Below are 14,183 nucleotides of genomic sequence, written 5' to 3'. Positions count from 1 at the left end.
TTCGAGTTGCTTTGCATTAGTTTGTCATTCATAAAATCATGTAATTTTCTTCAAAAGAAAACAGAGAGAGAGAGAGCTTTTAGCCAAAGGTTTCTTATTTATGTATTTGGAAAGTAAAATCAACAAAACATCCAATAATGCCCTTCCCTTGTTTTGTGTTTGTTTCCCCACTCTCTATCCAAGCCCTTTTTCCACATCTTCTTAATTAACACAAATACTTGCTCTCTTCCTCCCCAAATTTATCTCTCTAACTTGCTAACAAAAAAATGATTCTCACACTAACTAACTTGCTTACCCTTTCTCTTTCAATTAAACCTCCTACAATTAGTTCTAACCTCCCCTTGGGTCCCTGTTAGGACTCCCAAGTTGCCCATCTTCATCATTGCATTGGCAAAATCTTGAAAGAAGGTGTTAGCGTTGTTGCTATAAGTGGTCACTATAGAATCCACAGAGCCACCATTAAAGAGCACCTGATCAGAGTGAAGAAGCCCTCTCCTATTCAATAAGGCTTGAAAATAGTTGTTTCCGAAACGGTTTGGACTTTGTGGATCCAATGGTGCTAAGTTGTCGTCGCCTCCGGTTCTAGGGCAATTTGCTTGCCTGCTCGATGCGAAGGCAGGATCGATGTTGGTGTCGTTGTATATGCGATCGCGAAAAGCTGTGCACCGGGATTGGCCTACAGTGTGAGCACCGGATAGGGCCACCATCTCTCTCGGGGTGAATCCTTTTCGGTTAAATTTTGCGATGATGGGGTCGAGGTCCTCGAAAGGGGCGGGGAGGTCGCTGTTAGCTGCACTCTTGCTTGCAGTCCTTGCATCTCTTCTCCCAACTGGTACAGAGTAGGAGGGGCCTCCTAACTGCCATGAGAGAGAGAGAGAGAGAGAGAGGAAGATTATTATTGCATTGAAGTTTTATACTGTAAATTCTCCCTCTACTGTAAACGAGTATAGTCTCTTTCTCTCTCTAATGTTAACTACAACAACGTCTCTCTCTCAAAAATTTGAAGTAAGAAAGGTTATTATAGTAATACTCACTTGGACCACAGAGTCACGTGTGGCAATGGCTAAGATGTCAGCACATGAAACAACGCTTCTTCCACATGCTCTATCCACTTGGGCCTTTAAATTATCGATCACTTCGAACCCTCTCACTGAGTTGTTGTTCCCAAATGCTGTCTTCTCTCCTTCGAATGAGCTTGTGTCGTCCAATAGGATCCCACCATCACAACCCTGTCAACCAGAAAAAAAAAACACCATAAGATATATGTCTCTCTCAAAATAAAAAATAAAGAATTCAAATACTTTTATATAGATATTTCTTTGATTAGGCTGAAGCAAAAGCCATGTCGGTCCGAAGCAGACCCAAACCAATCGAAGCAGCCTGAATCTAACCAAAGCTGAAGCACTAAGCTTTACTTCGCTTTGGTCTAGGCATAAAATCCAAAGGCTGGGGTCACAACGTAGCGAATTTGACAACACTCCTCAAAACCCCGGCATTAGTCTCTCTCCTTGTCTTTTTTTTTTTTTCTAAAATATTAACATGGGGCCTAGTAAGAATGAAACTCTGGACGTCACCCACCACCCTACCACCTGCTTTGGGCTTATTCTCGAAAAACTCATCATGTGTGTGAATTCAAAGCCTCTCTTAGTACTCTCTCTCTCTCCTTGAAGATCCACTCTTAGTACTCTCTCTCTCTCTCATGATGCACAATTTGAATTCCATTAGAATCTAATGAACTTGTGCTTCTTCAACCTCACTCATAACATCTTCTTAAAATGAAACACTTCAAGAAGAGAAAAGAAAAAAAAGAAAGAGAAAAAAAAAATGAGACATTATGTTCGGCTCACGTTAACGAAGCAATCATGAAAGAAGAGGCGAATGATCGATGCACCCATGCGGGGCTCTCTATTCACAGCGGATTGCACGCCTGAGCGGACTGTGTCAAACACAGAGGGGCAAGTGTTGGCATAGAAGGACACCGAGAGCTGGGCATAGCCCAAGCCAGCCATTAGAGCAAACATGAGAAAACTTAGAGAAATATTCGGTGGACAATGCACACCCATTGTGACTTGAATTCTTAGAGAGAGGGGAGAGAGAGATCTTTCTTTCTTAGAGATTGGAAAAAAAAAGACAATGAAAATAATAAGAGCTGAGATGGTACTTATAGCAAGGAGTATGTAGTGAAAGTAGGGCGTAGAGGAGAATTGGATTAGAGAGAGAAACAAGTGGACATGCAAGTCGGTGTATGCCAACTAATGAGTCAAAAGAGAGTGCAAGTAGCATGAAAGATTACTTTTTGACTTTAACTCAGAAGAGTCCTCCTCATTTAGTGGTACAGAGAGAGAGATCATTTTTTAGAGAGATCATTTTTGAGAGAGAGACCGTTTTTTAGAGAGAGATTATATATCATACTGTAGAGAGATCATTTTTTAGAGAGAGAGAGAGAAGTTATTTTAGAGAGAGATCATTTTTTACTTGATCCTGTCGTTTTAGAGAGAGAGGTCTTTTTTGACTTGATCGTTTTAGAGAGAGAGGTCTTTTTTGACTTGATCTAAGACGTCATCACATATTTATTAGTGGCTTGTAGCTTGAATATTTCAAGGGGCTTTTTTGTCTTGATTGCTAAAACAATGGGTCCCATTAAACTTAAGTAGACAAATAAGAGAGTGACGACACACAAGTCTCCACTGTGTGGAGCCCAGCCTTCTTGACTCCAACGAAAAGAGACGACACGTGTAGGACAGGAGTGTCCGCCTTCTTTGAATGGTTCTCCTCCTGACCTTTTTTTAATCTCTTTGGATATCGGTCTCTCTTTGTTATTAAGTCATGATAAAATTTATTTTGCTTAATTTTATTTAGGCAATCTAACCGATCGGTTGAAATCGGTTGGTCTAACTTGTCAAAATTAGATAGCAACTAGTTTTGATCAATTTTCACCTAGACATGATTTTTGGTTCAGACAAGATTGGCCAAGGAATCATGAACCGATCAGCAGTCCAACCTGTAGATTCAGTTGGTTTGGTCAAGTCTTGATAATTTCATTTTTTGGCTCATGAAAAATAGCTTAAAAGAACTATACACCATGAAATACAATTAATCACATCCATACATGTGTCTAGGGTAATTAGTACAGCCAACAATAATATCACATACTAGTGCTAGTTGTTCATAGAGGGCTATAATTTACTTGTGACATTATTCTCAATTTGCTACCAGTCATCCAACACATATTAGTCATCCAACAATGAACTGCTAGGTCTACAGTCAGAAGGATCCATGTACTGCAAAGAGCTTAGCATGCGATTCTTGCTTAAATCATATGAACCCTAAATCAAAGTGTGGAAATTCAGAAAGATCTTTGTACTCCTATAATATTATCTTGAGAGTGCAACTGAGATAATACTCAAGGGAGTACAGCGCTTGACTTAGTTATTTTATGGGGCTATACTCATTGAGATTCATTTTCATCTCGCGGTGAAACACGACGAGGGTGTCTGATACCTTGAAATTGGTTCAGAATTCCACCACGATAAGAGTATCTAATACCTCGAAGATGGCGCGGACTTCTGTGTGTCTGAATCACTATGGTGCACATACAAATTAGTCTTTGAAATGTCTTGAAACCAGTTCTTGTAGTTGTTGTGCATGCAGGTTGTTCAAACGCTAGATGATTGTGTGTGAGATTGAGAACTGAAAATAAAAAACCTTTTCTCAATGTCCTACAAAGTTGAAGTACGATAACATAGAGATTTTTCTGAGTGGTTAAGACTTGATTCAACTTCCCATTACTTCAGACTCTTAACGACTTTTGCTACAACAGTGAATTATCACGCTTTGGGAGCCTTGACCCCGGTTGATAGGGTTGAGAATTTACCCAGTTTGGATTTGAAACTTGAATTTCGGATCCTATTTCGATCCCAAAATGGATTCAAGATTTGGATTCGACGGGTCAAGATCCAAAATTTAGATTTTAATAGTAATTCGCATAGGATCCGGGCAAATGTGGATCCAATCCGGATCCGACTCAATTAGTAATATATTATATATTATTATATTTATACACATATGTTATATAGTATTTTTGTTATATATTAACTTATATTATTTTATAAATATAATATAATATTTAAAATAAGTTTTGGGATCCGATCGGGTCTGGATCCAGATACAGATCTTATGTATACTTTCAAATTCAAATCCGGATTTGAATTTTCTGGATCCAATCGGATCCAAATACAAATCCCATGAATCCCTTTCGGATATAAATCCGGATCTTGTGGATCCAAAATCCATCCGACCCATTCTTAGCCCTCCCAATTGAGATTTGAGAAAGAGTACAAAGGAGATTCTATTCATCATCATCATCATTTGAGCTTTATTCTAACTGTTTGGGGTCTGACCCTTATTTAGAAAAAAAGCTCTGTATATATCGACATAGTACCATTGCCATTAGAAACCAAGTTGGCCATAAAAAACTCAGCTTCGACCTCAGAAGATCCCAAACTTGCACACTTAGCCTTAATCAAGCTACTAACTGAGGACCAGCGACTCTGTAACCTTATTCAAGGCTGGCTTTGTTCAGCAATTATAGACCAGAACTTTGTTTTTCATTATCCCCTCTGAAATAACGACAACTCTGCATTTTCTACATCAATACCCTCCCATTAATGAGAAATTATTTTATAATCAAATGGACTTTGAAGAGTTTCATGTAATGATAAATTTTTGTGCAGCTATGCCTTTATAGGTAACATAATTTATATCATATGTCAACCAAGGTTCCCCTTGTTCCTAGCCCTAATAGAGGTGTTTTGGGCATATGGTGGTTAAGTTAGGGTTTAAGATAGTGTATTCATATAACTTTTTTATATGTTTTTGATTCAGTCAGAGATTTTCCTAAGAGATCTAATTTATACACTTTAGATTCTATTGTAATACTATTGATCGTCATTGCTCGTAGACGTAGTTATGTATACTTTTCATCGCTATCTATTTTGATATGTGATTGATTGTTTGTGCTTGTTTTTGCTCTTGGCGTTTACATTGTCACCTGCCTGTCCAGTAAAGTTTTTGTGGTCCATAAGCTTATATGGATTAAAGCAGTGTTTTAAAACCCAAAATGGTCATACGAATCGATTATATAGGAAACCGATATGTATTCGTAATTTGCCAATCCAGATCACCGATCCAACCGATTCTTTAGTATGAGAAAAAATCCATAAAAAAAGTAAAAAATAAGATAAAAAGAAATAGTGAAAAAAATGATTATGTGGGAACCAAGTGATCTAGAGTGTCCTGATCGCCCGATTCTCAGACATGATAACTTGATTCACAATGGGAACCTGCGATACACCTGCAAGTCGGACCGGTTCTTAATACTTAAGAAGAAATGGTCCATCTCAAATCGATTCCCAATCAAGATCAGTAATTCTTGTTTTGGATCGGTGGGCTTTGAATAATTAGATCAGAGAATTGCATTCCTTTGTACCACATTTCATTAGTCAAGTGGATGATTTATCCCATATATGTGTTAGGTTAAAACTCCGAAGTGAATTTTGGTTAGGACTAGATGGTCAACTTTTATGTTGAGAGGGCAGGCATGCCAATCTTTTGAAAAGAACTTTACTAGCTTCTAGGGAGGAACCTCGGGTGCACTTTACTTCTTTATTATTATTATTTTTGAAAAAGTAGTTATAACCGTTGAAAAAGTTCACGCCAATCACTGTTTCGGCTACTTTCATCTCATCCAAGGAAAAGCATTTCGTGAGGCCGCGTGTGTAATTTTCATACTATCCAAAAGACAAAGTATTTGGCAATGCCGCATGTGCATGCAGCCATGGACCAAATCCCACATAAGAAACCTATCCCGGATCTAGAAGAAAATATGCGAATTAGTTTTTGGACACCCCATCCCCGGTCGAGGGAATTCCAGGAAATTGAAGACCCGAAACCATAAAGACCTAAAGCCATCTCTGAACAGTAGGCTTTAGGATCACCAGATACTTCAGAAATCAACCCATACACAATTCCAATACCTAGAAACATAGGAAGCGGCACCTGAAGATTCATGCCCCTCAAGCTGATTTTACCGGTAATCCATACTAAAGCGGTCTGATGACCGTTCCCTCACCTGGGTTATAATTCGACAGAACCTTTATCGTCTACATATTCATCAACGAATATGCATGTGAAAACAAGGCGGAGGTTGTATTTCCTCTACTGAAATTTTCACTTATAAAGACAATCGCCTCTACCACAATAGGCATGGATTGAAAGAAAAAGAAGAAAAAATCAATTTCCCTAAAAATAGTTTATTTGCTCTAATTTTTCTAGACTCATTTCAAGTTCTCATAGATCAATAGATCCAAAACAAATTTGAAGCTCCAAATTCTACAATAATGGGCAAAAATGAAATTTTAGGGTTGATGAGCTATTATATAATTCTAAATTTGAGTTTTTCGTCAGGGTTTTGAAGTGCGGTTGTATAAAGCCGCAGCCTTACAGAAAACTCATCCATTATGGAGACTCATCACATGTAAACTTTAAAGGAAAAAGTTTATATAAGGGTGAGGCCCTAAACAATCAAATTAAGGTGCACATCAAAATTTCATTAAAAGAAGTTATTTCGATGTCCTAAAATTCTCAAATAGATCATCTTTACTATTTTCAAAAATATTTATAGAATATTTTACTTGAAATTTGGGGTATTTTATAAATACACCAAAAAAATTTACAAATTTATTTATAGAATAAAAATGGATTTCAAGTATTCTATAAATACTCCAAATGTGGCCTCAAATTTATTTATAGAATAAAAGTTAAAAATAAAAAACTTTGAGCCATCGGATCTAGATTTGACGATTAAAAGCCAACTTGTGACATTATGGCTCAAACCATCTCGACCATCTAATAAAATCTGACAACTGAGATCAAGAGCACATCCTACATATATGGGTGGGGTAACATAGAAAGCTTTCCCTATTATAATAAGGCCCATTACTTAGCGTTTAGCCTATGTATAACTGAGATCCCAATTACATGTATGATAATAAAAAATTAAATGTGTTTTACTTTGAAAAAGGCAGACCTTTGAGAACTGCACCCCATATTTTTTATTCCCTTAATTTGGGGTGATATGAAATTCAATGTGTGGTTTAAACACGTCGAAATTCATCATGGCTTGAATTACTTGCTTCTATACTCATAAAAAATCATCAATTTTGTGTCTTGAATTACTTCCAAAGCAGAATTTTCCCCCTGGCAAAAGGTGATAGAAGGTGTCAAATTTATAATTTATATTGTAAAAGTAAGACGCACTTCAAAATCTAAAGGTTGTTCTGAAGTTGGAAACCCTCAAATTAATCATATATATATATATGTGTGTGTGAGTGAGAGAGATTTACTTCAAGTTTTAAAACAAAGCATCTTATAACACTTTATTTGGACCGTGCATTTTCAATGTTTCAAGTGTTCATAAATATGCTCGTTGTGCGCTATATTGCTTTTGGAAAATTAACATTGAAGGAGGCTCTACTCATGGTAGGAATGAAATTCAAGATATTACGTTGTGGTGCCTCGCCACCTTGATCACCTAGCTTTGAACCCACTCCTAATGCTAAGCTTATTCTTATGTGCACCATTTTGGGAGCTTTAAATTTCATAATTAATGATAGAAATAGATTTTCAAGCCATCATAGAGCTTTCCGGTGTTGGTGCATCTTTCGAGGGTTTGTGACATTGGAGCTGCATCGTTTGACGGGGTTTGGAGGTGCCCATTATGTTTTTAGATTGACGCCCTAGATAAATCATGCCCATAAATAATTATTCCCAAAATTATCTTATTTTGGAGCAGTAATTTAAGGAGTGAAGTGATGTCCAGTAATGCCTGAGATCATGAACAAATCTGCAACATCCATGATTGATCTTCACCAGCCACCATGGGGAACTGAAAACAGATTTTAATCAGGTGTATGTGATATTCTTTCCCTTATTATTTCTAAATTTACTTATTTTATTCTATTTTATTTTAATTTTTTTGACAAGGTTGCGTAGGAATGGAACTTGAGATGGTAGTGCTATAAAAACCCAGCTGCTACCGCCTTGACCGAAGCGATTCCTTATTATTCCTAAATTTATTGCTGAATCTTTTTATGTTTCAATCATTTCCAAAACTATAAAATTTATCTTCCATTTTTTTTTTTTTAATACAGTCCAATACAGCAATACCCAATTTGCATTCACTTAATAAATACAACATAGAAAGGGTAGGAACACCATGAAGTCATAAAAGGACAAACATTTCAATACAAGGTAAGTACAGTTCTCAAACATAGAAGATATGTAACGGTCAATTACAATTTTTGAAACCAACAAAATAACATAAAAAAATGTATTATACAGGAATTCCATTAGTTCTTATATTACAGAAAGGGAGAATTCACAACATTAACCAGTTCAGATCTACAATAAAACCCAGCTAAAATCTCTCAAAAAGAATAAATCAACAAATATCCACAAAAACTTATAAACAAGGGCCATCAAACAATTCAACAAATGAAATACATAAAGAACCTCAAGAAAATGCATCAACAATTCCACAGAAAATGCTCATTTTCCAAAGCCGGCCGTGTTCGGGTCTCAGCAGCCACCGGCGCTTTTGTACTCCCCATCACCTTGATGCGCAAATTCTCGCCTTCATCGGCCTGCTTTTCCATAGCAACCACATTCAATTTCTTTCTATTTTGCAACCACCCATATGCCATTAGACCCAACAAACCCAATACACCCACCCCTGCAACCACTGAACCAAGTACAATTTGCCACACTCTTGAATTATCTTTATTAGGACTTGGTTCAGGACATGGACATGGAGATGGAGATGGAGATGGAGATGGAGCTTTCGATTCATAAATCACAGCGAAGTGGCCTAGAGTTGAAGTATAGCAAACATTAGGCGCAATCAAATCATTAAGCGTAATTGTCCCGTTCAATTGGAATTGGGCACACTTGGGCTTGGCTCCCTCAGGCACTCTCACCATGCTGAACTCGATCGAAATGGGTTTGATGCTCGCTCGTAAATCAAGCTCCGGTAGATTAGTCGCCAAGAGATCGGAAGCATTGTAAGCAAGAAGACCCAGAACAGGGGTGACAAAAGAATAGCCCACCACATCATAGTAAGATGAAGACCAATGGCCAAGATTTTGAAAAACCAGTGCTATCCTCTTCACATACGGCTTCTCGACAACTCCTGGAGGGATAGAAAAATCTCTATATTTGTAGCCTCTCCTCCTTAGGCTCCCACTCCTGAGCCTCACAACTCCAAGTGCTATGCCAGTCATATTTGAGGGAACTGGTGCTTCATAAACAACACCAGTAAGTGGTGGGTTTAAGGCTTTATAGGCATTATCCTGAAGAAGGGAGTCTAAATGTCTTGAGCTCATAACTGATTGTTGACCTTCATAAACATAGTTACGTGCTTGAACTTCAGAACTAATTGATAGAGCGAGAATTAAAAAGCTTAGGGCCGTAAGCTTGGATAAGCCCCAAACAGACTTCATTCGAGCTAATCAGCTGCAGCATTCAATCAATGCTTCAGCTTCCTCAAACTCTAGCTCTATCAATAAGAAGATGTCCCTGTAAAAGAGAAATCCAGTAATACCTGTGAGTTTGATACTGATATGATATCTTCCCGAGAAATTTGATAGCGATATATATTGCGAAATCCCTTTTCCTTATTTTTCAGAGGATATTTCAACAATTTATCAAATGAAACTGTGGCTCTTGAAGCCACAGAATCGATTAGAACAGGGAAATTCAGAACATAAAGCCTGAAAGGAAACAAATTTCCTATGTCTACAGTTTGTTCTTGACTCCTATTTTTCTCACAAGAAAAAGATTTCAATATATTAGCAAAACAGCTAGAAACCGCAAAACCCCTGACCTCTTATTCAACATTACTCATTATGCAAGTCTCCCCATTCTCGATTTGGTAATAGTTATTTGCATTTTTCATAACATCTAAATATTATCACAAGAACTCTTGAAACATAAAAGAACCTAGTAAAAGTACTGGAACCAACAAAACCCATAAAAAATTAAACAATTTTTGTCCTTAAGCATAGCGTTCTAGCAAAACCGAAAAAAAGAAAACTAATATTTAATGCCTGATAAAAGAAATCAAATAATTCCCACATGAATGGCATGTGATTTTGAGTTTTTGGGGAAGAAAAGCTCAAGAGAACAATCCATATTATCAAAGACCAAAAAACCATAGAATCTTAATAATAGAAATTTCCTCATAATAAACAATTAGTACAAGAAAATACCCTACAAGATCAAAGGTCAAACACTTGTTTTTAATAGTATTAAGTATTAACTCGGAATTTTGGCAGTTTTTTTGTTTGTAGAAACTAAGCAAGAAGATGAGAAATTTTTTTTGCAGTAAGGCAGAATATAAAGAGCAAAACCAAGGAAAAATACCCCATAAGTTGCAGGAAAATGAAGAAGAAAAAAGACTATAATTCAACACATCCCACTTTCATGGAGAAAACCAAGCATTTTCATCAATATTTTTTTCAAATAGTTAATTATTAAGGAGACTAGCAATGCTATTAAAAAAACATTGTAATGATTCCTTGAACATGAACCTGGTTTAAACTTCAACTTATTTGCAAACAAATAAAACAAAGCAAAAGAAGCAAAAAAAAATGAATTTTTTAGACAATCAGTCATAACTAATCTTAATGTCTTGTTTTCTAACATTCTTTCAAGAAAATATCAGTAAAATTCAGAACCAACAATTCCATAAGAATTTAAGCTCAAAATAAACTGTTTTTTTCAGCATTTTTTAAGTGAAAATGAAGAAGCAAAGAATAAAGATGAGTTTCCATTATTTTTATCAGTCAATATCAGAAGTCAAAACCTCAAAAAAAGAAAGAAAACATACACTCAGAATCAGAAACCACAGAACTTGAACATACCACTCGTCCTTGAGCTGGTGATCAGCTTCAATTTCGTGTTTTGTATCCTCTTTCAAGAAAAGGAAATCTCAAGAATTCATATTCCCAGAACCTGCAAATTTATCAGAAAAGTTCAGCACAAACTGTTTTCTGCCATCTTTCAGTAACAATGAAGCCATAAATAACAAAAGAATAACTTTCAGCACTCATCAGCCTATAAGAAGACCAAAAAGAAAGAAAGCAAATAGAATATAAACAGCAAATAGAATATAAACAAAAAAAAGCAATTAGAATATAAACCAAAAAACCCAATAAACATAAAGAAAAAGGCAAAAAAAATGAAGAGCCAAAAAGCCGAGAGCTTTATTCTACCTGTTTTCCCAGGGCTCAATTCAACAAGTGAAATTAGTTCTACTAATGAATAACTCTGGATAATGGTTCTCTGAGTCTTTTGAAAAGCCAAGAAACAGCTTGTTGAATAATGGTATTTACAGTTTTTGAGTAAGATTAATTAATATCCTCAAAGTTTTTTTTAAAAATAAAAATAAAAAATAATAATAATTAATATCCTTTCTGAAACAAATCCTAGAAAAACTAAAATACTTAGACTTATCCCTCTTCTTGCAAGACAGATGAAAGGAAACAATATATATTTTCCTTTACAATGGCATTACGAAGACTCACTCTATCAGTTGCTATGGACCAAAATACCCTTAATAAATTCCAATACTGGTCACTTCACAAGGTAGAAAGTTTGTTTTTTTTTTTTGAAAAGTTTATATAAAGATGCAACCTTATAATGGAGAACTACGAATGCACCTTAAAAATCTATTGGAAAAGGTAGTTTTAATGTTGAAAAACCCTTTGATTGATCATCTCGACATCGAGATGTATGACCATGAAAAATAAAAAGATTTTCAGTCTAAAAAATAGTGCATTTCACAATATGTATCTACACCGTCCATTTTTAAGATTTTCATATGTTTATAGATCTACTTGATTTTAACTATTTTTAAAATTTTAAATTTTATAATTGGATATAAAAATAGATTTTGAGATAATCCTAAGAACATTTTACATCAAAATTATATTCCATGATAAAATTTGAAGGTGCAAATTACCTCTACAGCTACGATGCATCCGTATGCCAACTGCATCCTTGTTTAAACATAAGGAAAAAATATATATAAGGATGAGGTCTTAAAGAATCCAATGAAGACGTACCTCAAATATTTCCAAGAATCCTCAAGATCTATGGAAATAAGAAAATAGAGATTTCAAGTTTTGAAAATAGTGCATCTTGTTATGCATTTTTTAGGTTGTCAATTTTAAAAGTTTTCAATGTTATCTGCTTAACATGAAAATAAATTTTAAAGCCATTTCAAACATTTTCAGTATTGAAACATCTTTTAACACTATCTGAAGGTGTGCCTCACTTTGATTGTTTAGGGCTTCAACCTTATACAAAACACACCCTTGGGGGTAAATTTGGGTATTTTTGAAAGGTAGTATAGTCATTGCTTAAATATATGAGGGCCAAAATGGGTAGAACTCAAAAGAGCATGAGAGTTTGAGGAAGCCCGGAGGGGGCCAAAAGAATTAAGTGCATAATTGAATACACTATTAATTAACTTTTCACCCACAGTAATATTAATAAATATGAAATTTTACCTAATACCACAATAATAAATTATTAAATTAGTAAATTAGCAAAATTTTTTTTACTATAAAACAATATGAATTTCGATTATGGGTGTCTGAGCTAGGGTCAAAGCATAAGATTCATTTGATATCTTTCTAAAAACTTTTGTTAATATTTTCTCACAAATTTTCCATTATTAATTATTCTATAGGGTCTTGGACGGAAATTACAATTTTGCCCCACATAAAATGAGTTGTGATCTCATCATAACAAGAGAAATGATCCTATTAGGACATTATTTCACCCATGTGTATAGGACTTCAAATTATATTCATTAAATTTGACACGAATATCTAAAAAAATCAAATCCTATACCCATGTAATAACTTTTCTAGAGATTTATATCAAATTTAATGGCGATCCTTTGAGGTCATACATACATAGGTGTAGGAAGGTTTCATAGGATCCTTACTCTTATAACAAACCTGATTTTATTAACTAATACAACATTATCTAATTTAATTTATGATTCTATTAACTAATACAACTTTATCTAATTTAATTCAAATGTGTGTATCTGAGTGAGAGAGAGAGAGATTTTATTCAATTCATATTACATGAGGGGGATGTACTATTATTTACAATGAACAAATAGTGATTTTTAGTAATTGATGGAAATTAAAAGGCAATTAAAACTCTGAACCCATCCATTCTTGAATATATGACACTATTTTAAATTCAATAAAAACTAATAATTTTTAGAACTAAGAATTCAAAATTCAAACACATGAATTAAAGAATCTAAAAACTTCTAGAAAGATAAATAAAAGCCATCAACGTATTAAGCAAATTTATCATAAGAAGAACTACAAAAAATTTAATTTTTTTTCTAAAGGAGTACTCTAATTCGTGTATATGATAAATAGTGTTGGAGTCTAATCGCCCACTCTCTCTCTCTAAAATCTAATCATCCCACCCTCTCTCTCTAGAATTCTATTTTCTAATGGAATGCGTGCAAAATTGATCACGGGTGCACAGGTTTTTAACGTTCATTTCACAAGTTACTAAATTGCCATGTTTTCCGTTATTAAAACGTTCCCGCGAAATTTTAAAATTTACATTCATACAAACATTTTCTTTTTTTTTTTTACTTTCTAAAATTACCCAATTTTAAGCATCCCCAAAAGAGAATCCGAAAAATTTTAGGCATTCCCAAAAGAAAATCCGAAAATATTTTGGGGCATCCCCAATAAATGTTTTTGAAATTCCCAAAAAAAAAATTAAATTTAAAATATTGAAAATCCGAAAATATTTTGAGCTCAACATTTGATATGGGATCGAGGATTTTAGAATAATTTTTGGATTTTCAATATTTAAAATTTTTAAAAACAATTATATAATAATACAATTGTCAAATTTTGAATCTTAAATACCTGAAATATGGGCATAATAACTATTTAAAAAAATGAAATAAAGGGTATAAATGTAATATGAGAAAAAGTTTAGTTAAATTTAGAATAACATAAAAGAAAAGTATACAATGAGACTATGCACGCTTGGTATAAGATGATCACAATTAATCT

The 14,183-nt window shown here is 34.7% G+C and overlaps 2 protein-coding genes across 3 annotated transcripts; both read right to left on the bottom strand.

Moving 5' to 3' along the window:
• Positions 1 to 77: 77 nt before the first annotated feature.
• On the bottom strand, positions 78 to 2,146 carry LOC18432398 (cationic peroxidase 1). Its single transcript, XM_006842505.4, has 3 exons — positions 1,848 to 2,146; positions 1,035 to 1,229; positions 78 to 857 (listed from the first exon to the last, which is right to left on the bottom strand). The coding sequence occupies exons 1-3, from the start codon at positions 2,061 to 2,063 to the stop codon at positions 306 to 308; spliced, it is 963 nt and encodes a 320-aa protein (XP_006842568.2). The 5' UTR covers positions 2,064 to 2,146; the 3' UTR covers positions 78 to 305.
• Positions 2,147 to 8,357: 6,211 nt separating this feature from the next.
• On the bottom strand, positions 8,358 to 11,605 carry LOC18432397 (transmembrane protein, putative (DUF1191)). Of its 2 annotated transcripts, none has more exons than XM_088874014.1 (3): positions 11,331 to 11,605; positions 10,946 to 11,070; positions 8,358 to 9,633 (listed from the first exon to the last, which is right to left on the bottom strand). In XM_088874014.1, the coding sequence occupies exon 3, from the start codon at positions 9,555 to 9,557 to the stop codon at positions 8,586 to 8,588; it is 972 nt and encodes a 323-aa protein (XP_088730140.1). In that variant the 5' UTR covers positions 9,558 to 9,633; positions 10,946 to 11,070; positions 11,331 to 11,605; the 3' UTR covers positions 8,358 to 8,585. The 2 variants fall into 2 exon arrangements, with proteins under 2 accessions (XP_088730140.1, XP_020521844.1); XM_020666185.2 differs by having other exon boundaries at positions 10,980 to 11,070.
• Between the last annotated feature and the right edge of the window lie 2,578 nt (positions 11,606 to 14,183).

The sequence above is a fragment of the Amborella trichopoda genome, chromosome 8 (assembly GCF_054954075.1).
Source record: "Amborella trichopoda isolate Santa Cruz 75 chromosome 8, AtrichopodaSantaCruz75HAP2 v2.0, whole genome shotgun sequence".
NCBI classification, from domain to species: domain Eukaryota; kingdom Viridiplantae; phylum Streptophyta; class Magnoliopsida; order Amborellales; family Amborellaceae; genus Amborella; species Amborella trichopoda.
The sequence above is the reverse complement of the archived record's forward strand: the minus strand, read 5'-3'. Positions and strand labels throughout refer to the sequence as shown.

What these genes read in the sequence shown, in the direction of transcription:
- LOC18432398 (XM_006842505.4), bottom strand. Translation starts at nt 2,063, where the DNA reads ATGGGTGTGCATTGTCCACCGAATATTTCTCTAAGTTTTCTCATGTTT. An exon ending in TTCATGATTGCTTCGTTAAC is followed by an intron (nt 1,230 to 1,847) that starts GTGAGCCGAACA and finishes TCTGGTTGACAG; the next exon opens with GGTTGTGATGGTGGGATCCT. An exon ending in CACGTGACTCTGTGGTCCAA is followed by an intron (nt 858 to 1,034) that starts GTGAGTATTACT and finishes CTCTCATGGCAG; the next exon opens with TTAGGAGGCCCCTCCTACTC.
- LOC18432397 (XM_088874014.1), bottom strand. Translation starts at nt 9,557, where the DNA reads ATGAAGTCTGTTTGGGGCTTATCCAAGCTTACGGCCCTAAGCTTTTTA.